At 44.4% G+C, this 14,427-nt stretch overlaps 1 protein-coding gene across 3 annotated transcripts in view; it reads right to left on the bottom strand.

The window, feature by feature from the left end:
* Window positions 1–1,683: 1,683 nt before the first annotated feature.
* Window positions 1,684–14,427, bottom strand: part of TRPM8 (transient receptor potential cation channel subfamily M member 8) — a 104,941-nt gene continuing 92,197 nt past the window's right edge. For all 3 annotated transcript variants that reach the window (XM_063341696.1, XM_063341695.1, XM_063341697.1), the window contains 6 exons: window positions 14,194–14,371; window positions 11,216–11,406; window positions 8,817–8,916; window positions 7,485–7,518; window positions 5,474–5,560; window positions 1,684–3,552 (listed from right to left, as the gene is read on the bottom strand). In XM_063341696.1, the coding sequence (XP_063197766.1) occupies window positions 5,510–5,560; window positions 7,485–7,518; window positions 8,817–8,916; window positions 11,216–11,406; window positions 14,194–14,371 (554 nt within the window). In that variant the 3' untranslated portion in view covers window positions 1,684–3,552; window positions 5,474–5,509. The remainder of the gene's footprint in view (window positions 3,553–5,473; window positions 5,561–7,484; window positions 7,519–8,816; window positions 8,917–11,215; window positions 11,407–14,193; window positions 14,372–14,427) is intronic.

The raw sequence follows: 14,427 nt of genomic DNA, 5'->3' as shown, positions 1-14,427 counted from the left end.
CTCCTCTGCAGCGTTGAGATCCAGGCCAGACGGAGAAAGATCCTCTTGTGTCTGTGAAGGTGACAGGACCTTCAGAAAAGGGACTGACCCTACCGCAGGACCTTTCCACTGCGAACTGCTGTTGTTCTTCTCAGTCTCTGCTCACAGGGCAAAAGAAAGGCAGGACCAGGGCCCAGGTTTTTCCATCGTTTCGTTTCCACAAAAAGACGTGCAGTGAAGGTGAAGAAGCAGGACTGTTTATCTGCGGAAGGCCAAGGGGAGGGATGAGCTGGGAGCAGGCAGAGGGGATGGCAGGATCTGAGGGCTGGAGCTGTGCTGCAGGCAGGGAGAGGCCAGGAGCCACCCAGCCTTCCCTGCACGCTCACCTGTGCCCGGGATCAGCTCTGCGCAGAGATCCAGCAGCCAGAAAGCTGGTGCATGGGAGAGAAAGTCTTCTCCTCCTCCATGTCCTCTGAAACTGCTCTTGGAGCACTGCTGGCCTGAATCCGGAAGAACTTTTCACTGCAGCTCTTAGGACGAACACTGAGCTGCCAGGTTTGGAACTGAGCAGCTGGTGCTGTCCTTCGTGCCTTGAAGGGCCAGGGCACAGAACAGAGCTGGTCAGAGCCCAGGGCTGCTGGGACCCAAGGAACCCCTCCTGCCACGGTCACCCCACACAGCCCTTCCACAGCCAGGAGCGAGCAGGAGCCAACGGGTCAGCCAGAAGGTGGTAACCACAAATACCTTATGCCGCTGAAACGTCTCTCTGCTCTGCCCACGCTGCCGAGGGAGCAGAGCCCTCCCCAGCAGGGGCGAGAAATGCAGCTCCGTGCCCAGGGTCTTTCCTGCTCCCTGCCAGTCCCCGCTGCCCTCACTCACCCTCGTAGATGACCTGGAGCTTCTCCTGCAGTCCCCTCACGTGCCGCCCAGCAAGCCCTAGGAACACACAGCCCATCACAAATCCTGCTGGCCACAGCGGCACATCTCCGGCACGCCAGCCCTGCCCACGCACCCTTCTCCCCATAGCTGGGCTGAGCCCAGGACATTCCCCCAGTGTGACACCCAAGGGCAGGGGTGGGAGAGCGCAACAGGGAGCCCCGTGGCCACCCTGGCCCCGCATCGGGTAGTCAGGGATCCACAGCCACTGGGCCCAATGCTGCTGCTGGTGCCCAGCAGCAGTGGGGCTGGGAGGGACCCCCGGGGGTTGGGGGTCACCAATGAACCTGATGGGCACCTCTCACATGGACTCCTGGGGGCTCTGCAGGTACAGCAGGGACTGGTCAGGTACTTGTCTGCTCTGCTGCTGTTCTCTGCCAGCTGGAGAGAGCGCAAGGGGATAGAGGGAAGGGTTGGCACAGACTCTCCCCCTTGGTGGGCGGTCCCTGCACCCAGGACTGGCCTCTCCTGCCAGGACACCCGTGATGCTGGTGCCGGGGTTTGGAGGAAGCAGAGGGCTGGGTGCTCCCCGGGAAGCTGCAGTGCCACCTGGCAGCCCCCAGCTGGGCTGGGGCTCCATTGGCACCCCCGGGCTGGAGGAACGAGAGAAGCCTGGAGAAGAGCCTGAGGGATGGAGCGTGTGTGGGGTGCAGGCTGGCAGCCATGGGCTGCAGCAGTGGGCAGGGACAGACTCCCGGTTTGTGACTTTTAGAACATGGTTCTAAGTTACATTCACCATTTTGCAAGAGAACAGATCACTAGGGCTCCTGACAATACACTGCAGGGTTTATATACGAATGAACTAAAGCATAATTTTCACATTCAAGGCATACAAATGACATTGGAAAAAATAATTTCTAGAAAGGAAACTTATCTCAATAATTTACGATGCAAGCTAAGTGCCATGGAAGTCATTGAAAGCCTAGTCCTTTATAAATGTTTTAACAGGAAAACACAAGTATTTCCACACATAAACAAACAGCACTGCTATTGGTACTCTATATCCCCCAGGATCGTGTAATAATGGCATAGGGTAAAGTTAGGTAATGGGAAGCAGCAAGGAAAGAGCGGTAACCTTTCTGATAATGCGTCATTACAGTTTTCCCTGTAAAACTATTCCATTTTCAGCTACCAAGACAAGGAGAGCAGCAGCTCTGGTAAACGATGCATTCATGTGCTGGCCTCCTCAGTCAGTAAAGCTGCACCTCACCCAGCTGTAGATACATTCCCCACATACAACAGCGCTTCATATCCCTGTACTGAAACAAACACCGAAACAGTCTTGTCCTGTCTTCACCTTCACCATCTTGCACCAACACGTTTTCACAGCAGACATGGACTGGAACATGCTCTTTTGCACAGAGGCAGGTCTGCGCACAGGCACTGGTTTCTAGCCAGGCAGCAGATGGCTGTATTTCCACCTGGGGAGTGTTCTGCTTCAGCAGAAAGTCCCTCTCCACCTACCCAACTACTTGTCCGGAAACCTCCTGTGGCACCCACGTAAGCACCCACATATTCTGCCCGACAGTTCTCAGCCTAGCTGCAAGTCATGGTAAAGCGTATGGACTATGATAGCCATTGCCAGCAAAAGGAAAATACCTAAACCTTCAAAATCAAACATCTTGGAAGATCTTTCCTAGGCGCTGGGGAGGAAGATGGATACAATGCTTTGCAAGGTAAATAAATGCCATTCGTAGTGGTTTCCCGTCAGTCGGTAACGCACCTGGTTCTACCACAGAAAATGCCACAAGATTCAGCTGTTACTTTAGACAGAAAGCAGAAATAGCAACCTCACCATAGGAAGCATCACAATATTTAAAGCTGGCCAACAATCTCTTCTCCAATTCAAAATGCAAACTTCTGCAAACAGACATTTGAAAAAATTAAATTAATTGCAACGCTCCAAGTATACAACTTATCACTAAAGAAACAAAGACCGCACACCAGGCTTTTGGAAATACTTTCTAGATGAATTAAGTCTCTTCCATGCCGGGTTGCAATAGTTGAGCTTCTGCATTGCTGCACAGTTCCAGGTAGAGCGGGAAAAAGTCCACACTGTTCATGTAGAGTCTGAGATGTGGGTACAGGGTTGGACTAAAGGTTGCCTTTCTTCCAGGGGACGACGCTGAAATGTATCGTATTTTGGCATGCCAACATTACAGACTTCAGCAGGTCTGACAGACAGACCATGCAAGTAACAAGCTAGATCTGGCTACTACACGAAGGAGAGGGAAGGGAGATTGATTCATTAAGACAAGCAATTAGTGGATAAAGGAAACCCATGAACAGGCCCCCTTTGAGTGAAATTGAAAAGCAAAGTGATTTTGGCAGCAGCAGCAGAACTCTTGGAATTAGGAGTGCTTTTTAACAGCAGCTGACAAGGACTAATTGCTGCCATTGAACATCAGGGGAAATGAGGAAAAAGGAGAGCTTGGGTAACATGGGAGTCCTGCCAGGAGATAAACAGTCGTCTTAATGTTTTACCACCATCTTGCAAAAAGCAAGCAAAAAAAATAAAAAAGGGAAAAAAAAAAATCCTAGTTACTCCTGCTGAGACACTGACACTTGGGTGGATCAGTTACCATTTGCTTGGTCGTTACTGCCAGCTCTGAGAAATTATTCCTGATGAATCGGTACCTGCGTGAGCAAAAGAAAAAATTTTAGAGCAGAGCTCCCAAGCCTACCTCAGCATTTTGCTTCCATCCTCGTGATACCAGCTCAGCAAATCGGATGTCTTGTGCCACACTTGGGATCGAGGAGCCATCCAGACCGTGGTGCCTTAGTGGAACTAGTCGTCAGGAAGTGAAAGCAAAAGAAACACCTGCATGCGAAGTACCGGCAAGGGCCAATCCAGCATCTCGTATCGAAGACGGTCAGTGAAGATTTAAAGCGCTCCCTTTCAGATGAGATAGCGTAATACACACATCTGCTTCCTGTGAGACACTAACCTCTCTGTTCGCACCGTGACGTTAGTGCTGTGGACTGCCAAGGCTCAGCTTCAGAGTCAGGACAGCTCACGTGCAAAACAGTTTGATCACAACCGGGATGCCACCTAGACAGTTTACCAGGCATAAATTGGGAAGGGACTCCATTTTCCCGAGGCACTCATTACGTAATAATGAGAGGTCTTTTCCACAACCTCCATCATAAACAGGTATCTTCTTTCCCAGGCTAGCTAACCATAACTCATTCGCTCCTTTCTACAGATTATGTTGGTAAGACCTGCAGTTCCTCTTGTCACTGTTCCGAACACTCTCCAGCCATTCCATCATCACCCTCGAAGCTCAGTGCTAACACTGGATGCTGTACCCAACAGAGGATTCATTCACTAGAAGCATCAGGAGGACTACTTCATACCTCTCACAGGCAACAAAACCCCACCTATTTAATATTCCATTTCAGACGCTTTTCTGTAGAACTGCTGTCTCATCACATTTCCCCCCATTTTGTGCCTGTGGAGCCGGTAATTCCCAGGTAACTGTAAAATTTGCATTCGTTCTTACTGAATTGCAACCTATTTTTCAGCCCAACTGCAGCTACCTTTGATCTAAGCCAGCGCTGTTCCGAGTGGGGAGAGACTAGATGACCTTCAGAGTTCCATTATTCTACAGCTTATTCTCTAGATGACTTGGAGTTCACTGCATGTAAGAAAAAGCCCAGTAACTAGCAATCTTTGCAGATTTTATTAGGTACTTGCAAATCATTCATAACTCAACTGAACTTCAGGTCAAGTGAATATGGAGTTATCCCTAAAAAAATGGTGAGACAACTGATTCAAGAAGGTTTGGCACAGGTATAAATCGTCTTGCAGAAAATCCCCTCTATGCGGGAAAGAGCCGGGCTCTAATGTTCAGGCTGATCAAGTCATTCCAGATTGTCCTCGTCGACAGTTACGCTTCTAAACCTGCTGTCTTTAAAGAAGACAGGAGTTCACTGCGTCCATCAATATTCTGCCTGGCTTTCACATCCCACTGGAACCTGTGGCTCCAATCGAGTTCTTCCGCAAAACTTGCTGAAAAAGGACCCAGAGCTCATGACTTGACACTAAACTGCAGCTGTGGAGACTTTGGGTCAACTCCTCATTCTACAGTTTATTGTACAGGACACAGGAAGGCTACAGTGATCTGCCATAATGCCCCACTTTGGAAATGGGAAAATAAACAATTCTGTCTTTTCTATGTGGTGTTTACGTTCTTCAGAGTTAAAATGAACGGGCTGTGAAGGATACAGCACAGAAACTCCTAATTTTCCAGAGGGTCTCCAGCACAAAGACAACTAAAATAACCTTGGGTTATTCCCAGTTTTTCAAAGGCAAGGGAGCAAAATAAGATATTTTAAACGATGCCAAAAATCGTCAGAAACGCCAGATGGAAAATTATATTTTTCAGAAAAAACAAACGCAGAACAGAACTGAGCTCTTATTTCTTTCCAAATATTAGACGACATCAATACAAGCATCAATAATTAATACTAACTCTTCTTCCAAAGACATACCAATTTAACATCACAGATGCTGATAACTTATTCAAGTTGGGGAATGGATTTAAAGAGGGCTTACCCTGCTCAGGTAGCTGCTCTTGGGTTTCAGCTGCCTTCATTTGATATTGCTGGAAATCTCTTTCAGAAGGCCTTTCAAATCAGAGAGCTTAAGAATTAAAAAAAAAAAAAAAATAAATCTTTGTTTATATATGAAGTCAATCTAATTATTCAAGTCAATGTTATTCCAACAGATGATGGCAGCTTGGGATGAGGGGAAAGGAAGAGAACAAAACAAGCAAGCAGTAGTAAGTACCTTGAAATACCCTAGAACATACCCTAGAAAATTCCATACAACATCAGCAACAACAGGTATAAACCCCTTTATGTGAACTCCTCCCTCCCTGGCTCCCCTGCGGATGCCAGCCACCACTTTGAAAGCAATAACTGACTGCTTTTTGTATTCCGTAGTCACACTGTGGTGGCAAATGAAGCAGTGTTAATATTGCTTTTCACAGGAAAGCAATTCTAATAAGTAATATGAGTAACGAGTCGTTGCCTCTCCAAATATTATACCAAATGCAACAGTGCTTGAAAGGACACTTGCAATTACAGTTTTCGTCAATGCAATTAATGCAGTGAGCCCCAATGCATATGTATTTCACCTAGTTAACAAGCAGGCATCATGACAGCTACAAGGTCCCATCGATACTCCATCCCTTGCGCTCCTTCAAAGCGGAGACTGCAGATCAGTGGAGTTTTGCGGAGCATTCATTCTGACACACGGAGCTGCCTTCAAACCTTCCCCATGCCATATCTGAACTCTATTATTCCGCATCGTGTTTAAAGAAAAGTTTCCCCCATGATCAAGGCTCATGCCTAGGACTCAGTTACATCCTCAGATGTTTTTGGGACATCGTCTGAAGTGAGAGCCAGTGAGATATCCCTGGAATGCCTTGCTCTGAAAGGCACTACTCCTAAGCACTGGCCTTGGTACATTTCTGACATTAAAGCTGAAGGCAGGAACAGACAAAACAGCTTGCTGTAAGTTATTCTCTCAGACAATAAGAGGTACAATTTGGGTATTACTTTTCGGTAGAGAATTAAGGCTATCGTGTTTCCTTTCAGTTTCAAGAGGAGCATCACTAGACACATACTTGGTCGCTCACCATTTCCATTTCAGTCTTGAAAGCAAGCTATTATTTGGTAATCTATATTATCTGACAGCAATGAAAAGAAACCTTCTGAAGTATATGTGGGCCTTTTCACCCTTGGACTTCTAAAAAGTCTGCTCTTCACACCAATGCAGCTCCCCACTTCACAGGCAAAATACATAATTCAATCAAGCCCTCAAAAAAACACCCACTGTAAAGGTCTTTTCAGTGCCACAGTCAAAAAGTATACTTGTATGACAATTCTGATCATGATGTGCTCTCTAGTAGATCAGCAGCTTTATATTGCTTCAGTACAGGATGTTTCTGTGAATCAGATGGGATTTGCTGATTTTAATCATAATTAAAGGTCTTCCTACCTTGCACTATGTATGGAGCATCCTTTGTTTACCCATCAGGTATCGCCTGTGTTATCTGAAGGCTTGCCACAATATATCTGAACTGCCACTTAATTTTATAAACAGAGGCTAAACAAGCAAAGACAAAACCCAGGATTAATTACCTCATGCCTTCAGTACTAGAAGCTAAACTTGACAGGACATGTGTTTGAGAAGGGTATACCATAAGTGTGTAATGCCCGTTCTTCCCATTGGTGTTTCATGGGCCTGTTACACAGCAGAATATTGAAGTTATATAAGAGAGAAGTTATTTTTACTTCTATTCATTCCAATAAGGAATACTGAGAAACACTTCTTCAGTGCTAAGCAAGAATCTTTCTACTTCATTTTCCAGCACAATATGAAGCTACATACGGAATCAAAAGTGCAAAGGAGCACATTAAAAAAGCTCAATTAAAATGGGGTCCTGGCAATAGTGACAAAGATTACACGTGACTCTTGGCGACGCTCATTTTCCTTGTGGACCACTGCCTGCTTTACCAGACAGAGGCACATCCCCCTGAGAAGCCTGAAACACAAGTACCTTTGAATCCAGTTGTCTAAATCGATGCGCCATCCTGAAAACAGAAAGCGAGCATTGAGTCCAGCAGAAAAGTCTTGTCTAGCCCCCCTCCCACATTTGCAAAACTGTGCAGAACTGCTTTGCAGAAGTTTATCTGGGGCTAAGAGATCCAGTCCTCATCTTTGGCCAAAGAGTGGAGCTAAGGCGACTACAGCCAGAGGTCAGTTACAAAACAGATTGTCTGCAGACACCCCTGCTTGGGAAGACCAAGCCTTTAATCCTTCCAAGAAGGCAGGGCTGCAGGTGGCTTGGCATTGTTTTTATTGCAAGTATATTAGCTATCATATGAATTACCGTGCTATTCCATTTGCCTTGTCAAGACTCTTCTGCTTCCACTATAAAAGCTATTTTTTTGCATTTGTTTGTCTTTTTATCTGATGCTGAATGCCTCTGGGTAGTCTTAACATAAACACTTACTTGTGGACAGCAATGTCCACAGCAGGGGCAAAAGGGCATGGATGAGTCTGGTCTTTCCCACCCATTTTTATCAGCTCTTCCCTTACATTTCATTTGGGGAAATACTCAAGCTGCTGGAAGCTAGCCACAAAATGAAGCTATCATACACAGCAGGTTACTGTTGCTGTTTTCTAGCTTTCTTTATATTTCTCTTTCCTCTTATCCTATTACTCTGAAAACACTGAGACAGATGCCAAAGCTAAAGTGTCATGATCTGGCAGTCAGAGAAGAGTAGTCCAAGACATCAACCTTCAAATACTACCATTCCAAATAGCATCCTTCCCTCTCCAGAGGTCTTTCCTACTCATTCTATTAAGTACAGACCTCTGTATAGATTGATGCCAGGGGAATGCTTGATATTTCAGATCTAATACTAAATATTCTCCGATAACTGCATAATGTTACAAAACTAGTCAACTATAGCACTGCACTCCATGATGAGACCTCAAAACAGTATAGGAAGATAACATTTTCTCCTCTGGTGGTAAAATAGAAATATTCGAGTGCAGAAAGATTAAATCATTTGAGAAATACCGTGACAGACATTTGGAACAAGCGTGTTTAATACGTCTACCCAGCTACGGTGTGCGTAATATGCCATTATAACCCTTGCAATATTGCCATTAGCGTTTTACCAGCCTAATCAATTATTTCTGAAGGCAGTCTGCAGCAGCTGACAAACCCCCATCATTCTACTTAAAAAGAAAAGGCCCATTTATGCTGAGTTTATTTATCTACTCATTAGTTTGTAAACATATAGAGCTGCTGAAAACTTGCCTTCACTAAAAATATTCAACAGAAAGTTAAGAGAGTGAAGACAAAGAAAGTCAGACGTACTCTTCTGATGAATCATTTGCTTTGGTATTGATTTTGACAAGGTAGTTTTCCTTCATGACAGCTTCCCATGCCAGAATTTCATTGTCCTCATTTTTTGAGCCTGGAAAATGCATGTGAAAAAAAAGCAACAACACTACATTCAGTTAATTTGGCTTTCCAATGCTAAGATGGAAAAAGGCTGGGTTAGTGCTTGCAATCTGAAGCTAATGATTCCTCTCTCCGCATCCAGATCCTTCACAGCCCCACTTCCCACCTGTGACACAGCTCTGCTAAACACGACATTAATGCATTTTACTGTATGCCCCTGGCAACCAGAGTTGGTTAAAAAAAGAAAATATGAACAAAAACTCCCACAAACTCCAAAAGTCTTTCTGGATTATTTTTTTTCTATCTTGGTTAACGCAAATGCTTTGTAAAATAAATGGCAGACACTTCAACAGGCATAGGACGTTCCACAAAGTTCCTGTCTGGGTTTAAGCTTTCCCTTTGTTTATACATTATCCCATATTGGATCATTAAGAGTAACACGTATTAAGAACCATGTTGTATGACTTATTATTGAACTAAAACCTTTCAAAACGATGAAGCATTGTCTTCTCTAAAAGGCATTGCCTGCTGATGCTGTAAATTAAGGAGTGACACAGAGCAAACCACTTGGAGTCAAAGTCCTCCAGGACAATATTTCTGCATTTTATCCTGTTCCAACAGGACAGCACGAACCCATAGCTGGCAAATGACTGAAGTCCTATTTCCTCCACCCAGTGCTCCTCTGATACCAACACAGCCCCAGATACCAACAGGCATTTAAGCACCCAAATCCCAACCATTTCCAGGAATTAAGTGGGGAAGCCAGGATTTTGCAATAGACAACACATTAGCAAGCTTTCTCTGTGCAGTTCCCGGTTCCTGTCACCAGCTCAACTACAATGATATTCTGGCCTAAATTAATTCTTCCATTTGCTTTTAGAACTGCAACATCAACCGCGCATCACTTGGGCAGAAATATCTACAGTTAAACTGCCTCCCCAGCAAGGAAACCAAACAATGATTTGGACAGCCAAAAGGATTTAGTCAGTGCTAAGGAATTTTATACCCCAAAGCAGGCATCTTTCTCCTAAACTAATAACAAATCTAGCCTGTGCCGCGGGGCATCAGTCAGGTCGCTGATAGATGGGAGTAAGTCTGTCAATTAACTCAACTTATCCTCTCTCATCTGCTTCTGAATGGCCATGAAAAAAAAAAAAAAAAAAAAAAAAAGAAAAAACACTCCATTTGTCGGGGGAAAAAAAGCTTGTTAAAACAATTCATATCTGTGCCCTCTGACAGAGTAAATAATGGGGAAATAGCTAAAGGACTGACTCAGCCACTCCTGAGTTTTTGAGGCAGGTTGTCCATTTGGCCATGCCCAGAGGGCCAGGAGACTCTCATTCTCTTTCAGTCACTCACCAGCAGGCAGAAGAGCCTCTGAAGAGAAGATTGTGCTCTGCTAGGCTGCCCTAGCAGCTCCTAGCTGTATTAGCTGGGAGACTGCAACGGAAGGATAGAAAGAAATGCAGCTCCAGAAGGTAGAGCGGCAAGCAGAGACTAAGACCACCTCTTATACAATTCACCTAACCATTCAGAGCGTGCAAGGTCAGGGATCTCTGCCACTTGGGAGCAGTGCAGGAGGGATGCACTATCAGGCGCTAATGACAAATGGGATGGTTTACATTTTTCATGCAAACCATGAAGATGACTTTCAGATGCTGCAGGTGCTGGATGAATTTATTCAGTGCTCTAATGCAAAAAAAAAAAAAAAAAAAAAAACCAAAAAACCACAAAACCTTCACAGCTAGGAAGCAGCACACGCAGCCCTAAACTGATAGGATTAATTTGAAGACTTAATTGATTTACATACATACATGAGGTAATTTTGCCTTGACATGGCTTGGACAAGAAATCACTGGATAACTCTGCAGAGTACTCAAGTAGAGCAGGTCTCACTGTAGAACACAAATGCTCTCTCACCACACCAAACCCAAAGCTACTGGGGGTGGAGATCACAACAATGCTCAGTTGGAGTTTTAGCATAAGAAGTTAGGAGCATAATTCCCCATATCCCAGAGAGAGCGCACCTTAAGCCCTGAAGGAAGATTATGGCTGCAAAGCAGCCAGAGGCTTTGATTTGAATCTTACCGAAGAGATTTCCAGCAATGTAGTGGATTTGCATTCGATAGAGAACATGAATGAGCTGCTCCTCATTTCCAGTACAACCTCCTCCTCCTCCAAGGTCTACACCGCCCTTGAAAATTTCCCACCAAAACACTAGCTGCCTGGTTTAAGCACAGTATGCCATAGAAGAGTTGCAATGCACCTGCCACAGAGCTGACTTTTAGGCAGTAAGGAATAATCCAACTCACAACAAATAGATGGCTCTTTACTTTCTTTCTTACAGCAGCATTTGAAACATTTCCTTAGCGCCATGAATATGTAGGCAAAGATGACGAAAGGGAAGGGGACAGTCAAGCGACTGCAGTATTCTTGGACCAAGAAGTAACGCTGGAACTTCCACACCTGGTCGTTGTTCTCTTGGACTGATCCAACAGTGTAACTAATAGGCAAAGAAAGAGAAAATACATACAGCGTTAGTTATTCAAAGGCCTCCATCAGAGCCAAGTAAGACCGCTTTTCTCTTTATTATACCAGGGCATGTTTTTGTAAAGTCATCCTGCAGATGGCATTTTTTACTGATTAGGAGGTTATTGAGTTTGTCCTCCTTTTTAGAGAAATTTGAAAACAGAACTAAGACAGTAGGAAAAAAAAAAACAGCCCTGAAGTTACAAATAAACTGGAAAAAACAGGAACAGAGAGAAAACACTTCACATACTTCCACTACCTTAGCTCTAGGCAACTTTCTTCCAGACTAGACACATGAGAACAGGATGTTTCTTTGCAAGACACTGTGTCTCATTAATTCATCAGCTAACTTCTTTCTAAGAAAAAAAAAAAAAAAACACCCTAAAAATAGAACATTTACAAAAAATGAGAAGCTCCTGAGACTTGTAGTAGAGGCATTAAGAATGCTCCAGGCATGGATCAAACCTGCTGTACTAAGCACTGTTTGAACCCAGCAAAGCAACAACCACAAGAGCAAACAGCCCACAGACTGCCTGACCTTCCGCTGCTGACATTAAGTGCCAGATGCATCCTTCCAAAACGCCTGTGTTGAGATCCTAACGGACCCTTACACAAGTTAAGCTAAAACCTTCACCTGTTGGAAATTACCTTTTGTTTTAGAAGATAAATACAATCCTGAATTTCAGAAGTCTCTAAAAATGTAATATTCACCCTTTTCAGCTAATGCATACCGGATGCAAAGAAAAAGTTGGGTTCTCTGTTGTTAAAATTAATATATAATTGTAATTAAAATTAATATATAATTGTAATTACAACATATAGAGACATTGATTGGACTGGTAACTAATAGACATCACCGTTATTAAAGACTGACAAATACTACGTACAGACTGGGCTTAGGACGAGCCATCACAGATTCACACATTTCTAACCGCATCAAGAAAAAAAAACACCTGGGACTGCTGTTTGCCCACCGGGCTTCCTGAGCGCAGTACAATCCAGTGCTCACGCTTGATTACGTTGTTCGGTCTATTGTTAAAATGAACCATGCAAAGCTCTGAGAGTGTCGTTAGAGAATGCATGCCGGTTCCTTCCACAAAATAAGCTGAGCTGGCAAAAACTAGGTTTTTACTGGCATAACTGGATAAACGAGAACTTTTATTGCTAGATGCTGTTAAAATATGCATTTTAACAAATATCAAAGGCTTCTAGGATAGAGCTGGCTTATTGCTGTGCTTTCCTTTATTAACGTGAATTGATTTCACCCTTTCTAGGCAGTATAAGCATTGTCTTCTGTCCCCAGGTCCTGTGCAGGTTAGGAAAATACATGTACAAAACCCAGATATGCTGTACCAGTCCTAGCTGCCTCGCCAAAAATCACATTTCTGACTTGTCTTTGGAGTCCAGATGAGCACGGGGAGAAAGGTTTAGAGCTGAGGGGGGAGCAGATCCCAAAGCTGAAGAGGTTCTCAACTCATCACATTAATACATCTCATCTCAGGCCAGACAAAAGCTGTACTGGCATTCGGAAGGGAGATCCTCTTGAGGCAAACCAAGAGTCCTTTGTGCTTCTTGTAAATACTCTTGTTGCCAAAGCAAATTCCTGCCAAGCCTGTCACTGCCGAGGTACTATCAAAACACACAAAAATAAACAGAGAGGACCTCAAGAATGATGCCATGGGGTTGTAAGTATATTTTTTTTGTGCTGCAAGGGAATGTAAAGCAGAAAATAAGCAGGCCTGGGAATGAGAAGAGAGCCACAGCACCAATCCAACTGTATTCACAAGTCAGAAGTGAGACAGGAGGGCACCACATTCTGCAAGTCTGATACAAGGACTTCCCATTTTTAACTCAAGTCTCTGTCAGAGCTTGCAATGTAAACACCAAAGACTTCTGGAAGAAGCTGAGGAAACTTTTCCCTGTGGACCACATATGTTTTTTCTCTTGCTGGTCCCAATGCAGACCATGTATATTTGATAACGTGTGCAACAGCAACCATTTTTATTTGGCAAATCAGTGCTGGCTATGTGATACAGTCAGCTGTTACCAGAACCACATTTCAGGTGTCTGATCCATCTGCATGGTCTAACACTTCACAAGATACCAGAATACACCGCCTGACTGGTAGACCCACAGACAGATAAATTGCCATATAAAAACAGAGGTGATGGCATTTTTCAAGACAAAGTCCTTTTGTATGTCCCAGGGAGATGCAGCCCATTGCCTATGGTATAAGTCAGAACAATAAATAGCAGGCCCACCAGAGCAGTAACACACACATCATCATCACCCAGCTGTTCTGGTTAATAAAACCATAGTGTTATAAAAAGACGGTGATAGTAACTGTTATAAAAAGACAGTGATAGTAACTCATTTATTCATTCTAGGCAAGGTCAGTTGTACAGCAACTCACACTTGCTAAGGCACTGACCCAGCTATCACGCGCCGTGTGAACCACAGGGGTTTGCGCTAAGCCCACTGTGCAAAGGATGCTTAGAGAAGTAGTAAAAGGACAGGCAGCAATCCATCCCTGGCACATTGTACCAGTTTTGATCAGTCTGCTGCAAGAAATGGAGAAATGCCTTTGTTCACCTTCCCACACCACCCTTCAACTGAGAGGTCTCTTTCAAGTTGGGAACTCTGTCCAGACTACTCCCAGCAATTCCTCTGCAAAAGATACAAGCAGACTTCAAGGCCTGACTTCACACCGTTTTCCAGAACTTCATTGCCTCTCCCAGAGGGCTATGGATTTATTACATACCCAAACATGGCCACCAGCAGATTCACAAGGAGGATGTTAGTTGAGAGCATGTAAATACAGACAAGTGGAATGGTAATCCACTCTGGGAAGCGAGGTTGGTTGTTGGCATCCAGCTCCACGCATAAGGGCTTGGACTCATTGCCGGAAAAGGTACAGCGGTCAAAGTTGTAGGTGGTACCTCAGAGGGCGAGAGTAGAGAGCAAACAGTGAGCCCTCTCCCGCTTTTTCTGTTGA

This window comes from Chroicocephalus ridibundus, chromosome 7, assembly GCF_963924245.1.
Source record: "Chroicocephalus ridibundus chromosome 7, bChrRid1.1, whole genome shotgun sequence".
NCBI lineage: Eukaryota > Metazoa > Chordata > Aves > Charadriiformes > Laridae > Chroicocephalus > Chroicocephalus ridibundus.
Note: the sequence above shows the minus strand (reverse complement) of the source record. Positions and strands in the feature narration are given on the sequence as shown.